At 38.7% G+C, this 19,551-nt stretch overlaps 1 protein-coding gene across 1 annotated transcript in view; it reads left to right on the top strand.

The window, feature by feature from the left end:
• Nucleotides 1-1,044: 1,044 nt before the first annotated feature.
• SLC44A5 (solute carrier family 44 member 5) overlaps nucleotides 1,045-19,551 on the top strand; it is a 115,385-nt gene continuing 96,878 nt past the window's right edge. Inside the window, exon 1 of the mRNA XM_075537502.1 lies at nucleotides 1,045-1,167. Coding sequence (XP_075393617.1) covers nucleotides 1,045-1,167 — 123 coding nt within the window. The remainder of the gene's footprint in view (nucleotides 1,168-19,551) is intronic.

The following is a 19,551-nucleotide window of genomic DNA, read 5'->3' as shown; positions in this document are numbered from 1 at the left end:
CTCACTCGTCTATGCCAGGAAATTTAGAAGAACTGGTCAACTGGTTGGAAATGCTCTATATTCCCATTCAAAAGAAGGGTGATCCAACAGAATGCAAAAATTTTAGAACAATACCATTAATATAGGCAAGTAAAATTTTGCTGATGTTAATTCAACAATGGCTGGCATAGTAAAACCACAGGGAACTGCCAGAAATTGTTCCAGGACTCAATAAAGACTGTTGGATGAAAGGTATCATTGCTGTTGTCAGATGGATCTTGGCTGAAAGTAGAAAATAAGAGAAAGATTTGTACTTGTGTCTTATTGACTACACAAAGGTATTTGACTCTATGGATCATAACAAACGATATTTAACATCGAGCATGGAAATTCCAAAGGACTTAATTATGCTCCTGCAGGATCTGTATGTAAATCAAGAGGCAGCAAGGGAGTACTTTTAAAATCAGGAAAGTTATGCATCAGGGTTGTAGCCTTTCACAATACTTATTCAATCTGTATGCTTATCAAATAACAAGAGAAACTGGACTATCTGAAGAAAAATAAAGCTATCACAAATGGAGGAACTCAAGGTAAAGAAAATAAAAATACACACAAATGTACTAATAGACAACATCATTATGGATGGAGAAAAGATTGAAGAGTTGTCAGAGATTTAATTTGGCTTGGATCTACCATCAATGTTCATGGAAGCAGCAGTCAAGAAATCAGAAAAGGTATTACATCTGTCAATATTACATCTGTGCAAATCTGCCACATAGGATCTCTCTGAAGTATGGGAGGGTAAGAATATCATTTTGAGGCTAATATGTAGCTGATGCAAGATGTGGTGTTTGTTCACCACCTCATATGTATGTGAAAACTGTACAATGAATCAATAAGACCAACTAAGAATTTATGCATTTGAATTATGGTGTTTGTGAAGAATACTGAAAATAGCATGGTCTCTCTGAAGAATAAACAAATCTGTCTTGCAAGGCATCCAGACGGAATGCTCCTATAGGCAGGCACGACTTCATCTCCCATCAGTCTCTAGAAAAAGACATCATGCTGAGTAAAGGAGCAGGCAAGTTATCAATAAAGGGGAAGACCATCAAGAAGATGGAAGGACCAAATGGCTGCCATGGTGAGTTCAAGCCCAACAAGGATTGTGAATATGGTGAAGACCAGGTAATGCTTGGTTCTGTTGCTCATGGGTCCTTAGAGCCATGACTAGAGAACACCTAATATCAACTTGCAAAGGCTCCCAACTGTATAGATCATAAAAAATTATATAACATTGCACGGAATGGAGCCTATCCATCAACTAAAAGGCAGTCCTTGGAACAGGACAAGGGGGAAAGCGTGGTTTAAAATCAGGAAAGGTCTGCGTCAGCGTTGTAGCCTTTCATCACACTCATTCAATCTGCATACTATGCAAGTAATCCGAGAAGCTGGGCACTGGGAAGGATTCCCTCTGAGGATTGGAGGAAGGCGTATGAACAACGTGAGATATGCACATGGCACAGCCTTCCTTGCTGTACGTGAAAAGGACGCTCAGAGCGCACCTTCAGTGTGGATTATATCTCATTGTCCAGAAAACAAAACCCCTCATAACTGGACCGACAAACAGCATCAAGATAAACGGGGTGGAAACGAAGTTGTCAACGATTTCGTTTTACGTGGATCCACAGTTAACGTTCAAGGGAGCAGTCGTAAGGAAATCCAGTGATGTGCTGCATGGGACAAATCTGCAAAAGGTGCCAGCAGTTCTCCACCTTCCTACTGCCGCGACCCATTCATGCAGTTCCTCACGTGGTGGTGACCCCAACTAGAAGATTATTTCTGTTGCTACTTCATCACTGTAATTTTGCTACTGTTATGAATCAGGCAACCCCTGTGAAAGGGTCATTCGACCCACACGTTGCGAAGCACTGATTTCGAGTGTTAAAAAGCAAAGATGTTACTTTAAGGACTAAGGTATGCCTGACCCAAACAATGGTAATTTCAATGGGGAAATGTTTAAAACTATTGTGCATGAGGTCACTATGATTCAGTAACAACAGGAAACAGAGATGAACAGGTCCGATCAAGTCCTTCGACTCACAATGATGACAGGCATTTGAAACATGTGGGCTAGTTCTACATCCATACAGAGAGCCGGAATTGACTGTAGCATACAAAAATAGTATTGCTTTAACTATACATTTCTTAGGTTACTAAGTTATTGTTGCCTTCTTTTTTTAGCAACGGTTGAAAATGTACTTTTAAAGAAATCTCACAAAAACTGACTTTTCTTTTTCACCAATTGAGTGCCAGAATTATGTCTAATGATAAATGTAATTTTCAAGTTTAATTTTTTGGAACACTTGAATTAGTACTGAACACCTGAAAATACAAGTTCATGTAATTAAAAGCTCATTTTTGGCTTCCTATTAAATTTTTATTTTAATAACAGGATAAATACTCAAAATGCACTGTCACCTCTTATTATAATTATAGAAATGGCCAGCATAACTTTCTTATTAAAAAACCCATCTTTAAAAATATTCTTTAGTTGAAAAACAGAAGCTAAATCTGCTCTTTGGGGAGCAGAGCAATAGTGAAAATTAGTCAATGTTTCTGGAAAAGAGAACTGAGCAAGGACAAAAGATATAATTAACCCCTTGGAACACTACCTCTTAGAGAATGCTCCTTTCATAAAATCACCAGACTCTTCATCAAATAAGTAGGTGGAATGTGGTGAAATAGAAGTTACGTCATAACATATATAGAAATTCATCCCCAAATAACCCCAAATACTTTTAGTGTGCTCACCAATTATTATCAGCTGAGATGATCTGTCCAATCTCAAATGACAGCCACAATCTGCAGTTTTTCAAGTGGTTCTCCGAGAAGCTTGACAGATAGCTCCATAGTACACTGTTCTCTGATAGAGATTCTGGGAAGTGACACATTCGTTTTATTTCCTGGAACAGACTTTTTCAATAAGAGTCTCAGGGCTAACAAAGCATAATGATGTCATCCAGCTACCATCAGAGGAGCAATATTTCCAGGCTTGGGTTTATAAATGCAGCTGTGTTGTAGACAGATATACCCTGGTGACACTGAGAACTTGGGAACAAAAGTGAACATCCAAATGCAGTTACAAAGGCAGTGAACAGTCCCCAAACAGACTCACTAGGCATGAATAGATGACCTGTCAGAGAATAACGACTTTTAGGCCTTCCATTCTCAAACTAGTGCTTGCTATTAATGGCCTTTCAGGATAGTTGATAGCACTGGAATTTCATCTGTTATCAATAAAGAAAATCAGTCAGTGGATCAGCTTCTCAATGGAAGAAGAACTCGGTCCATGAAAGAGAAGCAGAAGGACAATTGTTGGAGAATAAGAATTGATATAAAACTAAAATATATTGTCCTTAGAGTCCAGCATGGCGAAACTTCATCTTACATACTTTTGACATGTTGCCAGAAGAGACCAGCCCTGGAGAAGGACATAGTGTTTGATAAAGTGGAATGACAGTGAAGGAGAGGAAGGCCCACAAGGACATGGATTGACACGGTGGCTGCAACAATGGACTCAAGAATAGGAGCAATTGTGAGAATGGCACAGGATAGGACAGTGTTTCCTTCCGCTGTGCATCAGGTCGTTTGGGGTTGGAATTAAGTCACTGGTACCTCACAACAAAATATGTACTTATCAGATAAAATTGTCTTATTACCTCAGAGTTAAATCGAATGCTCTTACCAAAAAACTTGAATAATGTATCCACCATTTAGGTGCATAGAAGTGATCTGAAACTTGAAACACAGCAACACAGCTTTTTACCAGAACACAGCTTTTTACCAGAGTTTGCCTAGGGTATATCAGTCTCTCAGTTAGAGGTGTGTCTTACTAATCATTCACAGAACAAAGATTTGCTGGATTTCTGTAGCAGCCAAAATATTGTGTTGAATTCTGCTAGGGTGGACTTTCATAGTCTGGGAAACATCTGAACCCATTTCCCATAGAGAGATAGCTAGTGAATATTATGAACTTTTCCAGCCACATGCTTTCTATTCCAGATACTCAACTTAGTCACATAGTACAAAAGCAGCCATAGATAATATGTAAATAGCTGTTTTAGAAACAAAAAAACAAAACTTTATTTATGGACAATGAAATATTAATATTATATAATTTCACTTGTCACAAAATATTTTCTTCGTTTTTACTATTATTAAATAATATAGAAACCATTATTAACTCACCAAACCAAAAACCAGTCTCATTGACCCCAACTCATAGGACATCATCTTTGAATGACCTCTGGGGGTTTCAGAAACGAACTCTTTACTGGCTATGTTAGTCTGGGTACTTTAGAGAAACAAATCCACAGAAACTCATATGTGTAAGAGAGAGTGTTATGTAAAGAGTAAGTGCACATCAAGAAAACATCTCCACCCAGTGCTGCCCAAGCCCACAAGTCCAACATTAACCCATTAACCCATATGTCCGACACCAATCTACAAAGTCCTCCTCCATCTCACAAAACACATTATGATGTCAACTGCAGGAGGAAAGCCGAATCAGTAAGTGTGTAAGCATCTCAGCGCTGGCAGGGGTCTCCACATGGCTGCTCCAGCACCCAGGGCTGCATGGGGGGAGGTCCAGGCGGCTTCTTCTCTCACAGGAGTAGAAAACCTCATCTTTATTACTTAGAGTAGCTCATGGATTCAAACCGCTGACTTTGTGGTCACCTACGATGCCAATGTTGCGCAGTGACCTTGGCTTAACCTTGTATGCTAGTCTTTGTTTGGCACATGCACTGTAGTTTGCCATGGTTGTTTGGCCTAAGTTATAACAGATAAAAGAAAGATATGCAAACAGAATTTTTAGGTCTACCAAAAGAGAGATGAGTATCTTCTAATAGGAAATTTCATGAAAGAGGGAATATTTGAACTGATTCACAGTTGTGATTTTGTTAGATGGGTGGAGAGCCACACCTGTGTATTTTCGACAGTTAAAGGGAGCATTGTTAGTTGTTAAATCCAGGTAACATGTAACATGTAAACCCTGCACTGTGGGCTAGGGGATCTGTAAATGCCGTGAGCCGACAACCCTGTGTGGACAAAGAAGAGAGTAAGATATCAAAGATTGGTAAAAAGCTAAGTTGGCTGAAGAACATGGAGGCAAGTAGAGGCAGATAGTGTTAAAATTGATAGTTAGGGTTTCAGAATGAGATGAATGTGTATAGCCTTAAATATCACCTTAAGATGTTTGGGAATTATTACAAGAGTGGTGGAGCAGCACCGCAGGCTTTTAGAACAATGCACTGCTGTGAGCACAAACCAGTGGAATCATGGATGTACCAAATGAATTGAGGCAGGCAGAAACTCCATGGAGGAGCACAATGAAGGGGCCACGGCAATAGTTTGAAGTTGGGATCAGAAAGGCTGGAATGAGCACGGGCAGCAGGAATAAAAGGAAAGGGGTGGATGAAAGACACATCAGCGTGAAGGCGCTAGGTGTGCCTACGGAAGATGCACTAAGAAAACAGAAAGCCAAAGGAGACTTAGGAATCTGTGTCACAGATACACTGTATTTGTGGATGCGAGGCAGGAGAAAGGGTAAATCTGCAAGCACGCTTATAATTGGCATCCTGCTCTTATTTGAGAACTAAAGTGCACCCGACCCAAATCGTGGTTTGTTATATCACTGCATGCTCCTGTGAGAATGAGAGAATGAATGATGCGCTGAAAAACCAAACTAATGCCAGTGTTAGTCTGAGTAGACTAAGGAAAGAAATCCTCAGAAACTCATATGTATATGGGAGTTTTATATAAAAGGTAAGTGTACATTAAGAAAGCATCCCAACCCAGTCCAAGCCCCTAAGTCCAACCTTAGCCAATATGGCCAACATTGATCTGAAAAGTCCTCCTCAAACTCACAAAACATACACAATGACACCAAATGCAGGAAGAAAGCTGAATCAATAAGCATGTAAGCATCTCAGCACTGGCTGGGGTCTCCACGTGGCTTCTCCAGCACCCAGGACTATATCAGAGTAGGTCTATATGGCTTCTCTTTTGGGAGGTCTCGCAGGAAGTGAGCCTTGCCAGTAGAGGCCGAGAATTAGGTAACGCAGCCGCACGCTGATCTCATCATCAGAGAGCAAGAGACCTGAAAGGCGAAGCTCGCAGAGCTGATTATCAATATGCACTTCAATTAATCTCACATGTGTTCATTGGCCAGCTTGACATCATAAATCTTAATGATCACGGTCAGTAAGTCCTTTCAAACTCGTAGTAACTCTATATGAGATTTCCAATACTGTAGATCTTCAAAAGCACTGCATCTTTCTCCCACAGGGTGGCTGGTGGATTTGAACCACCAGCATTTCCATTGGTACTCCATGCTTCCCCAACAGTGCCTCCCGGGCTTCTTTGCAAAATGAATAAGTAAGACAAAGTAAAAATGATGCATTTGAGTTATGATGCTGGTGACGAATATTGAATATACCTTGGGATTCCAACAGTACAAACACACGTCCTGGAAGAAGCACAGGGATTGTTTCTATAAAGGGAGGATGATGACGAATGGTGTCGTCAAGGAGGGACCAGTCCCTGGAGGACAGCCTGGAGGATAGCAGGGCTGCAGAAACAAGGAAGACCCTCAATAAGATGGACTGGCGCAGCAATGATTGCGAGGAAGGCGCGGAGAGGAAGTGTTTGGGTCGATGTGTGTGGGGCCCCCATGGTGACGAACAAACACAACAGGCTTCTCGTTGCGAAGACAGATATAGGTAGTACCAGAAGTGCCGCCATGACAGACCTCTAGCTGGAATGTCATTGAGAATGACTTTTATCCACGGACTTGTGTCACCCAGGCATCTTATCTGGGCTCTCTTCGGGGGTCTTGAAAAAGAAATGCCAGGGATATCCTTGGCTTTCAAACATTGTTCATCTCCTAGGAAGAAGACAGGGACACAAAAACAGGGCACTGTAACTCCAGTTATGTGCCTTGATTCACACATTGATGAACATGCTATTTTTTAGATTTTGTATAAATTCAATTTTCCAATAATTTTCTAAAGACTAATACTTTTAGAGAGAACATACCTGAGGAAACAGTAAGAAGTATAACTTATTTGAAGAAATGGCAAAGTACATATACACACGCACAAGCCTGTTTTTGAGACAAAAATTTTAAAACTACAAAGAGAGCCAAATCAAAACTAATTAATCAGGAAGAAATTAAGGAAAAAGTAAACACCTCATACAGGATTAACTTTTTGCCCTTTCTTAGGCTCTTTTGTTCTCTGTTCATAACTTTCAGGTTGTGCAAAATAATTTGTGTTTAAATAAGATAAAATTATCCAGCGTGACCATGAGGTTTGGTCCATTGTTTCTCTAAGGTCACTTTCCAGGAACTCCAAGTGAACTTGGACACATTATCCTCCCTGATCCCACAAGTAACCCCCAGCAACTCCAATGGGAAAACGTTAGGAATGCTATCTAACTGATGTAAGAGAAGGGACTCCTTTGAGAACGGTGGACCGGGATCGTGTTATGGTCCCTGGTGTATTGGAATGTCTTTGGCACCAAAAAAGTAGAAATCGCAATGTAAAACCCCAGTCCTTACTACATAACGTTATAACATTGCGCACTTACAGACAGATTTATAGTACATACTACCTCGTGTACAGATAGATGCATGTAAAGTTGTAGATCCATAATCACTGAATGGCTGACCGGCTGGCGCCCTTCATCACGCTCCTCTGTGTCTTCTTGGTAGCGATGCTTATGCACAAGGGCGATGACTTCTTACAGATGCCTAATTAAAGCACACCAGTGTTCTAGTTTTAGCTCTTGTTAAGTGTCTCTCTATGTAACACGGCTCTGACAGGACGGGGACCAGATTCTGAGTAGGATGTGTCCGAGTTCATAGGAACCAACTGCTCTCTCCACACCCAAACAGGTTTTAGCTTTCAATGGCTGTTAGGTAGAGAAAGTGGCAACAACTGTTTTCTTCTTTTATTTCTATGCTTATAACTCCTGAACTCAATTATTTTCTTAAATCCTGGGACAAATGTGGAGCAAAATAAATGATAGTTTGCTATGAATTAGCCACGATTAACTTTTTCTATGAAAGATTCACTCCCAGGTGTGAATTAAAGAGTAATAGGAATGTGTGTGATTGTTTTTACGTTTTAAGTATAGCTTTTGTGAATCTTCACAGAAAATTGTAACTACATTAACTACAAAATGAGAATTTTTAAGAACTGGAGACCTGGATTTTTGCCTGTCTCTGTAACGATGTCTCTTATGAACCTCAAGCAAGTCAACCCAATTTATGACTCCTAACAATCTAAAGAAAATTTTAGAAAATTCACAAAGTTAACTGTATCAAAACATGAAAAGATCTTAACAACCTATGATATTATTGCACCTACTACTATGAAATTCGCTACTATGAGCTCAAACATAGCCATTATGAGGAGAGCACTGGCCAGACAGTGTTCATTCTGTTTGCATAAGGTCACTATACTTATGCATCATATTAATGACCCCTGACAAAAATAACTACTAGTATTAGTATGATGTTGACAACAATGGTGATGACTACTTTTACTACCATCACCTAACAAATGTGTAAATTAAGCCTACTGTGCTAAAAAGTTACTGGGTATCCAAATGCTTCAAGAGTCAGGCTAATAGTTTGCTATAACATTATTACTCCAGTATAACATTTAATCTTGTCACATAAGTTGATCTTTTTTTTTACTCACAGATTCTTCATTAAGTTTCAAATGAAGGATTATATATTATTTCTCAGTTCATGCAACCTCACTGGAAGACAGTTTTGACAATCCAAGCCACTTGCAAGCTGCACAGGATATGATATTAAGAGTAAACAGTACTGTAGACGGAGAACTTTGACTTTCTCTACTGGATTCAGCTAGCATCAGAGTTGGGGTTTCCTCTATCTTAGCCATATTTTGCTAACTATAATGATGGGAAATTAAAGTGTTAAAGTAGTTTATTTTTCAATCGTGTATATACTCTGTTAGCAGAACAGTTTTAACTCTGCTCCTCAGAAATTGAGAGTTAATCTTTTAATAATAAACAACAACAACAACAAAACCAAGTCAATCCTGTATCATGTTGACCCCGGGTGGGTCAGATTAGAACTGTAGTCACAGAGTTTTTAATAATAGTTAAAAAAAAAAACCAACCAAGTCAATCCTGTATCATGTTGACCCCGGGTGGGTCAGAGTAGAACTGTAGTCACAGAGTTTTCTATGGGTCGTATTTTTGGAAGTAGAGTGTCAGGCCTTTCTTCAGCGGAGCCTTTGAATGCACTCAAGCTTCCAGCCTTTTGGCTATCTGCGGTCACATTAACTGCATCATCTAGGAACTTTCCTGTTTCAAAAGGACACAGAGACTTCAACAAATTTCTGGGAAAATACATAGTTCTGGGAGTGTTGTCAGGTAAGAATCGGATTGCTCCCTGTTAGTTCACCAGTTTGAACTCATCCGTTGATCTGCAGGACAAAGCGGAAGCTTTCTTCTCCTAGGAAGATTTCCAGTCTCAGAAGCTTAGTAACGGAGCTGAAGTGAACTTGATGACAGTGATAATACCTTTCAAAGGTGCATGTACATGTAGAAGGAAGTGAAAGAAGGAAGGAAGAGACGATTGCTCTTTTCACTCTATAATGTGTCCAGGAGACAGGATGAGAAAACTCATAAAATCAAATCACTTAAATTACAATTTCAAAAAGTCACTTGATGTTTATATACCTCCGAAAGCCTTTTACAATAAAAAACGAAGAATATAAAATAGTCAGACTCCTGGGGAAGCTGACACATCTAAAATATAGTAGTATATCTATTCTATCAGTCAGAATTCCGGGAGCTCTGGTGGTGTAGTGGGTTACACATTAGATGGGAGTTTGAATCCACCCGTCACTCCTTGGGAGAAACATGAGGCTTTCTACTCTCTTAAGCAGTTCCAGTTTCAGAAGTGAACACGGAGTTCTCCTCTGTCTTATTTGGTCACCAAGAGTTAAAATGGACTTGGTGGCAGTGAGCTTTGTTTTTTAAATTAGAATTATTGGGTATAAATCACATCCATATACACATTATTGCTTATTTCTTTCTACCAGTATCTCATGCAAATAGACAAGTCATTTCGGATTCACTTTTAATCCTTTATTTTTTTATTTTTAGGAGTTGTACAGATGTTCTGTGCTGCGTATTCTTCTTATTTTTCATTGTTGGCTACATTCTCCTAGGACTTATGGGTGAGTAAATATGGTCTAGCATATAGTTAACATTCGCTAGTGGGATAAGTCAATGTCACATGAAGCCTTTTATTTCCAAAGTCTTATTATTGATTGTTGTCTTGACAGGAAAGAATAAATTTCACCAGGGATCGTTGAGTAGCAGCAGCAATTAAACTAAACACAAAGCATTTTAGTAGAAGGCAGTCCCAGATTATAAAAATAAAGGAAAAGAAAAATGAAAGCTTGTTGGTTTAAAAAATCATCCTTAGTTTTGAAACTCAACCAAGCAGCTAATAATAATAATGCTGTTTAAAAATAAAAACTAGGACCTAGATCAATTTAGTTAATACATAAACTTTTAAATTTTCATAGGCAAATCAAAAGGAAGGCAGCCTGATTAAGAATTTCACCAGCTAGTTTGTTGACATGTATGAAATCCTATTATCATCACCTGCCAGGAATAGATATTCTATGACTTATTGTTAGATTAAAGACTTTTCTCTGAAAATGAAACTAAAGAAGACAAATATAGAGTTTCATTTGAATAATAATTTTTAAAATACCAAGGAAGATAGTGTGTATGTTCTCTGTAAGAAGGGCTCAAAATTATCTGTGAATATATTATACAATTTTCCTAAGGCATAATTCCTGTACTTTAGATGATGACTTAAGAATTTTTAATTTATTATTACTAGGGCACAGGCTATGAAAGTCATATAGCTTCTAGTAGCAACAATTAATAGCATCAATTTAATATGTGTAGAGTGTTTTGGCAGAAAGAAAGCTGTGCCCTACCTACAAATGATGGGAAAAGAATTTCCCCTGGTTTTCAGTTTTATCTTCCAAGAGGGAATAGCCTTTGAGAATAGCAATTGAAAGTAATTTTCAAAAGATGATTTCAGTAATACCATGTAAAAACTACACATAATTGGAGAATTAGAAAGCAGGACAAGAAGATAGGTCGTGGAGAGGAATAAAGAAGCGTAAAGAACAAGACTAAATATTGTGTTCTTCCAATCTAAGGCTTCAGAATGCTCTTGTTATATCTTGGGGTATTTTACTGTTTGCACATGAATGTAGTTCTAGAATAACACATGGTCTGAAAAGTTCATAGTATCATAAATGTTCTTAGCTGTGCATCATAGAACGTGAGCTCTTCTGGCTTTAAAATACGTGTTTGTTATCTCTGTGGTTTTATGTTTGCTTTTATTTTGTTTTGTGATAGAATTAAAACTTGGAACCAGGATCGAGGTTTTGCTCATATTTTGTAGGTTTGGTCTAGGTGACCTCAATTTCCTTGCCTATGGAAAATGGAAATGCTACATGAGTTTAGGATTATTGCGAAAAGTAATTCAATAATTCTCAGCAATACCAATAATGAGGAGCCTAAAGGCACAGTGGTTCAGTGTTCAGCCATGTACTAAAGATCAGAGGTCCCAACTCACCAGCTTTTCTGTGGAAGAACGATGTGGCGATCTGCTTTCATCAATATTACAGGCCTGGGAAACCTATGTTGTATCTATGCTGCTGTTTGTCAGTTTGTTGTACTGTGGTGCCTTGCACATTGCCATGATGCTGGAACATATGCCACCAGTATTTTAAATACTAGCAGAGCCACGGTGATGAACAGGTTTCACTGCAGCTTCCAGACTAAGAGCAGACTAGGAAGAAGCGGCAACAATCCAGATCTGAAGTATTAGCCACTGAAAAATGTAAATATTGAAGGATGCAAGAAGCATCAACAGATGATGGAAGGAAGAACAAAGTCATTATACCACAAATAACTGGTCAACATGCAGCCATTTCCAGAGGAAGCATTTATGGGATAAAGAACTGATGGTGGTGAAGGGACAAGTCCTGGCTGCGCTGGAGGCAGCAGCAAAAGACAAGACTCCAGAAATTGATGGCGTTCCAACCGAAATGTTCCAACACAAAGATGCTAGTCTATGCCAAGCAATTTGGAAGACAGCTACTTGGCCAGTTTACTGGGAACGATCCCTACTAGTTACCAAGAAAGGTGACCCACAGGATATGAAAATAGTTGAATATCTCTTCTATCACATGCAAGAAAAATGTTGCTGAAGATAATTTAAAAGCAGATATAGCAGTAGAACAAGACACGGCCAGAAATTCAAGCTGGATTCAGAAGGTATGTGAAACGAGAGATAGCATTACTGCTGGATCTTTTCTGAAGGGAGAGGATGTCAGAAAGATGTTTACTTGTGTCTTATTGACTATGCAAAGGCACTCAACTTTATGGTTCATAACAAACTATCAATAGCATTGAGAAGAATGAGAACTCCAGAAAACTTCATTGTGTTCATGTGGTACCTGTGCAATAGACCAAGAGGTAGTGGTTTAAACAGAACAAGGACATACTGTATGGTTTAAAATCAGGAGAGCTGTGTGTCACGGTTGGATACTTCATCATATTTAGTCAATCTGCGTCACCATACTTATCCATTCTGCATGTGGAGCAAAGAACCAAAGAAGCTGGACTATATTAAGGAAAATGAGCTGCCGGGATTGATGGAAGAGTTAACAAACTGCCAACACAATCTTGTTTGCTGAAAGTGAAGAGTACTTGAAGGCATTTACAGTAAAGATCTAGGACTACAACCTTCAACATAGAGTATAACTCAATCTAAAGCAAGCCAAGCTCTCACAGCTGTACTGATAAGCAACACCATGATAAATGGTGAAAATTGAAGTCGCAAACATTTCATTTTACTTAATTTCACCATCAACACACATGGAAGCAACAACATGAAATCAAATGAAATATTGCACTGAGCAAATCTACTGCACAGCCCCCTGAAAGTGTTCGCTGGAAACTAAGACGGGGCTGACCCAAGTCATGGGAATTTCAGGTGCCTCTTGAAATTTCATGATGTCTCTTAAAATAAGTACAGCTAGAAGGCTCCTTAGAAGATAGGGTCGTGAGACTTTATTTTTCATAGTTTGGGCATATAAGGAGAGCTTAGTGTCTGTAGGAGGACATCATGCTCGGTGGTGGAGCAGTGATAAAAAGGAGACCCTCGATGTGATAGGTTGGCCCAGGAGCTGCGACAATGCGCTCTAGCATAATCATCGTGAGCATGGTTCATTCTGTTGTTTCTAGGGTCATTAGGAGTTGGAGCCAACTCTATAGTATCTAACAATCACAACAACAACAACAAAAGTCAGGGTTGATTCAAAGCCAGTTGATTGGTTTGGGATTGGTGTCCCTTTTTACAATACTCCTAGTTCAGGGTCAATTTAATCTATTCTAAATTGAAATATCAGAGAATGGTTTGAGGGCTTTTTCTTTTGTTAAGAGAAAAAAAAGTATTCCCAATCCCAAGTGATAGGAGGAAGTGAGAATCCATCTTTTCATAGCAAGGAGGAGCCTCCCAGATAATATTTTGAAGAACAAAGATAGTTTCAAGATGACTTTTTGATTTTGTGGAATCAAGAAGCAGTGAATAATTTTGCTTACAAATAAACATGTATAATTTTAAAGAATTATGTTGTTTCTCCCCAAATCTCCTATTGTTCTAGTTGATAAGCTGCTTTGGGTCCAGCAGGCATCATACGCAGAAGTGCTGGTGCTGGGGAAGGATGATGCTGGAGCACTTCATTGTATTTTCACTCTACTTCCAAACTAAAATGAACACATTTATCACATCACAGCTTAGAAAGTTATCAACATGAAATCATTTAGAATAAACTTATTATAAAGACTAGTTTTATTATTTTTTAAATTGCTCTAACTGCTTTTCTTAATGAAAACTTCCTTATGTTTACTAACAGAACCAGTATTAAGTGTCCTTTTGTATTTTTAAAGAAATATCTAAAGATTTATAAGCTAAACTATGTAGCCAGTTTTAGAAGCCTTTCTTTACTTAAAAAAAAAAGCTATTTCGTTTAGACTGTTCCTAAATGTTTTGTGTTGAGTGAAATTCTTACTGTGAACTGAGTTATGCTAAATGCACACATTCCAGATGATTTGAAGTGGAATATTGTGTGCAAGAAGGGACTGATCTCTGCTCAAGGACATGACCCTAAACTCACCATTGGGTGAAAGAGGCCACCTGTGAAATGATAAACAATATTTTTCTTTTCCCAGCAACTGGGTGCAAGGCTGCTTCTGCAGCAGCAGTGCCATCAACACAGATTTTCAAATTTGTTATCATGTGTCCTATTATCTGCTTCATTGCATTTGTAAATTACTTGTGTTAAAAAGCCATAAGCACAATTTGGCAGGCCTGTTCCTCACATATTAAAACAGTTAAAATGCACCTTTAAGGGATACAAAATAATGATTTGAAAGCCAGCAGTTGTAACCAGCGTGCGTTTAGGGAATGCCTTAGCTGCTCCAAACAGATTTGCAGTTAATTTTTAAGTGTCAGCGCGAGCAGTTGGTCTAATCGCATTTTCTCCTTGACAGAGGGCTTTTTAATGGCTGCAACCCCTGAACCAACCCTAGAGCACTATGGGAGCATGCTCTGCAAATGCTTAAAAATGAGAGCTAATGCTAGCTAATCCTACTGGCTCCTGAGTGAAAGGATAATTTGCTCAAATAAAGTTTTCACTCATGTCTTACCAAACTTTGGTTTTAGCTGCCATGAATTACCTGAATCAAATGACACAAAAAATTGCTCTTCTTTCTAAATGCTCTGGGTTTTGTTGTTGTTGTTATTTGTTTGTCTATTTTTTAAAGATCATTTTATTGGAGGCTGCTCTTACAGCTCTTATAACGACCCATACATCAATTGTATCAAGCATATTTGTACATCTGTTGCCATCATCATTTTCTAAACATTTACTTTCTAATTGAGCCCTTGGTATCAGCTGCCCTCTTTATTCCTTCCCTCTCCCCACCACCCTCAGGACCCCTTGATATATATCTTTTAATATTTTACACCAACTGTTGTCTCCCTCCTCTCAGTTGGCATGCTGTTGCTCCAACACCCCCAGGATCTCTATGTCATGCTCGTTGATTTTTATTCCCTAGTTGTTCCCCTGTCTATGGCATTGTTTGCTCACTGCTCCCTTCCCTGCCTCTTTCTCCTCTCAAGTTCCTCAAGAACCGTAGGTCCTGTTGCTTTCTCCTCAAGCTTGCTTCTCATGCCTATCTTATATAGGTAGGCAAAACAACAATGGAGAAAAAAACAACAAAAAGAAAACAGAAGACTGAATAAAAGGAGAAAAATTAAATACTTCAGGCTAGGAAGGGCACTTCCCGGTATCCCCCCAGGACCAGTAGGGAGATAGTCCTAAAGGTCAGCAGATAGATCTGGAATTATGTAAATGCTCTGTTTTACACATGCACGTACACACACACGCACCCACAAACAAATTTACAGCAAATTCACATAAAGAGGGCTTTTAAAGTGATTTCTAAAGCAATGATAAAATGGATGAAAAATGATCAGCACAGATTTTCTATTGATTGCAGTGTGCCTTTACATAATGACTGCTGTTGAGGCAACAGACTGGAACACTGATGATACTCTCCGAGTGCTTCTCTCCCCCTTGCCCTCTGCCTCTCGGTCCCACAATGAGTGGGGCTTAAAGTAGGAGTGATGGGGAAATATCTCAGGAAAGTAAGTGAAAGAACACAAAAGATTGTAGGCAAAGATCATGAGCATTGCGATGTTGTAGGCTTGCTCACTGAGACTGAGCATGTGTTCACTTTGCTGCGGTGATACTCTTGTGATTTTTTATTAAATTAGCCTCCATTATATACAGACTAAAAAGAGAAATGTATTCTTTATCATAATTCACACCTAGTGGTAGAGTTTATTTTTTCCTTTAGTTAAGGCTTGCCCTAAGGTATAAAGCATATATTTTTAAAACATTTCTAAGTTTTATTAGCCAAGAAGACCTCAAAAGACATCATGGATTTAAAATATATATATATTTATTTTATTAGCAGATGGTACTCATGGGTGGCACGCACAGCATTTTAAGATATAAAAAATTGCATTTTTTTCAGAAACCACGTTTTTTTCCTTCGTATAAGAAGGGGTATGTTGTGAATTATAGAACCATAATTAAGCAAGTAAAGACCATGACCAATTATGCTGAATATGTTGTTACCCTGAGTCTGCAAAGAAAACTTGAAAAGGGAGAGGAAGGCCCACCTTAACCAAACCTCCGCTGTGTAGTGCATGTCTGGCAACTGCAACTATGTCATTCGGAAAAAATATCCTTGTAATAGCTTATAGAAAACATACGCGACTCCCTTTATACCTGCACCTGAAGTCATGCTTCACCCTAATCTCTGTTTATCTGGCCCACCCACCCCTCTTCTCACTACTCATCAGCATGCTCCCACACTTCGTGGTGGGTTTGACCATGTTGTCCATTTCTTGGAAGGTTCTTTGTACTGCTGTCCATGCTTCAGGTCTGCATTCCTCTATGATGTCTTCAGGAAAGCATGCCCTGACCTCCTGCGGTTGATCATTTGCACACTTCATAGCACAGATTTCTCCTGCGTAGCACTTTTCTGAGTTGAAGTTTCACATTTGGGAGATCGGCTTGGGAGAGCCTGGGTCATTGTGCACCCAGCTCATGGCATGGTTATGACACACAGTAGGCACTCGCTAAATATATGGTGAGTGAACAGTAAGAATTTGCTTTTATGTCCATTATTTTGATCTATTTCTCCACTAAAACAAGCAATTAGACTCTATCTTCTAATGTGAATCATACCTTTAACAGGTTATAGTGTTGGACGAACATCTCGTTAGAATAATTGGAAAAAGAAAAATATTACAGTAATGATCATAGACTCCAACTTGTGAATAAAGAAGCAACAAAGTTGTATGAAAGGCCTGATTTAGTTCCTTGGCTCTTTAACTTTTTCCATTTTCTTTCAATTCCTTGCCGGTGTGCTTCCCCATCTTTTATCTGCTATGCTCACCCTTTCCATTTACAGACTCTGAAATTTGGAGCATGAGCCTTTTGTTCTGCTTCACTTGTTAATGGGCTCTGACAAAAAGTCTGAAGATCTTCTACCTCTGCATTTTACAAGAAAGCCCTAAGATCGGAGTAGCACATACAAAGTGTTGCCTTTCAACAAACTGGTCACTTGTTCACAATCTGAGCTGTTTTTTTTTAAGTAACAACCTAAAATATGGATATGACACAGACTTTTTTTGTCTAAAATGAAGACAAACTGAAGCAATATCCAATAAGCCAATAAAGACTACAGTCTTCAGTGTGGGTTACTCCTGAAAATGAAGAAAATAAAAGTCCTCACAACTGGACAATGAGCATCATGGTAAATAGAGAAGCAAGTTAAAGAGTTGTCAATAATTTTATTATTAATTATAAATCATCAAAATCCATAGAAGAAGCAGCAAATAGTGTATTGCATTCAGTAAGTCTGCAGCAAAAGGCTTCTGTAAAATTTTTAAAAGCAAGGATGTCATCTTAATAACAAGTTGTGTCTAACCTAAGCTGTAGACTTTTAATCTCTTCATAAATGTGTGAAAATTGAATCTTGAAAAAGGAAGGCAGAAGAATTAGTATACTCAAACTGTGGTGTTGGTGAAGATTATGCAATATGCCAAGGACTGCCAAAAGAACAAACATTTCTTAGAAGAAATTAAGCAAGGATAGTCATTAAAAGTGAGGATAGCAAGATATCACCTTGCTTAATTTAGACATATCACCAGGAAAGACCAAGCAATAGAAAATGCATCATGCTTGGTAAAGTAGACAGAAGGTTAGAGAAAATGAGGGCAACCCTCTGTGATCCACTGGATTGACACAATGATGTAGTGCTGACAATCATGACTTCAAACATACCAATAACCACGGAGATGACACTGGGGAAGACAAGGTTCATTCTGTTGGCATAAGGTCACCAAGTTTCAATGCTAACTTTAGGGCAGACAATTAGAACAGTTTTTATTTGTCCTTCAAATCTGTTCTCTGCTCCTTTTCGCCTTGCTGTCCCCAGAAAACTGACATCTATGGACTATATCAACAGGTGTTCTTATTCCAGAACTTCCAGTTGAGTTTAGCCAATGGGAGGTATTAGCAGAAGATTAGAGAATAAGAAAATAAGCTGTGGGGTTGATATCTCTGGTTCTTTTGCTGTTGGATTTTCACAGGTGACTGCAGTACCCCTCACATCCCGAGGGCCCAACTCCATTCAGGTTTTCTCTCTGGATTTGTGGAATTCCTCCTTACTTCGCTCTGTTAGGATACAAACTGATTGCTCTTGTTGGTAGGCCCTGTTTCCCTTAACTCTGCCATATCTCTGACTTAAGTATCAATGAGTCCATTCTGTCATATAGACCCAGGGGCAGACCTGCTTCCACAGTAGCCTGCATCATTGGAAAAACGTATTTCTCTAGAACCCACTCTAATGAGGCAGCCAATAAATGGTGTGCCTCTTTCTAAATAGCAGGGAGTGCAAGGTGAGCAAGGTACTTCCTACTTTGAAGGAAGTATGCTCCTTGCATTTTAAATTTATTTACCTCATTCATTGGCACACATATTTTTCTTGTTTGTTTGTTTGTTTGATATGAACTTGTATGTCACAAAAGAATCCAAGTCCATTCCAGTTTTATTTTTTTTCCTCTTTGTAACTTCATTTATTTTTATTTCTTCAAACAATGGTGGTTTTTAAATTTTATTTTATTTGGAGGCTCTTACAGATCTTATCATAATCCATACATATATCCGTGTGTCAAACAAATCTGTAGATATGTTGTTATCATCTTTGTAGAATTCTCCAGTGATTAGGGTTAGGGTTAGGGATTAAAAAAGAAGAAGAAGAAGAAGAAGAAGAAGAAGAAGAAGAAGAAGAAGAAGAAGAAGAAGAAGAAGAAGAAGAAGAAGAAGAAGAAGAATTCTCCAGTGAAGCCATCTGGTCCGGGAGCTTTCTTTGTTGGTAGCTTCTTGATAACCATATCTATTTCTTCGTTTGTTTTGGGTTTGTTTAGGTTCTTGACCTCTATCTGGTATAAACTAGGGAGGAGGAATTGTTTTTCCAAGTATTTTTCCATATCTTCCACATTGTTGAACTCATTGGAGTACAGACTTTCATAGAATTTTGTGATTATCCTTTTAATCTCCTTACGGTCTTTTGTGATTACCCTGCTTCATTCCTCATCCTGTCTATTGCTGTTTGCTCTTTTCTTTCTTTGGTTAGGTTTGCCAGAAGTATCAATTCTGTTGATCCTTTCAAAGAACCAGCTTTTTGCTGCATCAATCTTCTGCATTTGTCTTCCCAGTGGTTCAATTCTGCCATGATTTTATTTCCTTTCTTTTGCTGTTGGAAGGATTGTTCTGTTGACTCTGT

The sequence above is a fragment of the Tenrec ecaudatus genome, chromosome 1 (genome assembly GCF_050624435.1).
Source record: "Tenrec ecaudatus isolate mTenEca1 chromosome 1, mTenEca1.hap1, whole genome shotgun sequence".
In the NCBI taxonomy this organism is placed as follows: Eukaryota; Metazoa; Chordata; class Mammalia; order Afrosoricida; family Tenrecidae; genus Tenrec; species Tenrec ecaudatus.
This window is presented reverse-complemented; position numbering and strand designations above follow the sequence as displayed.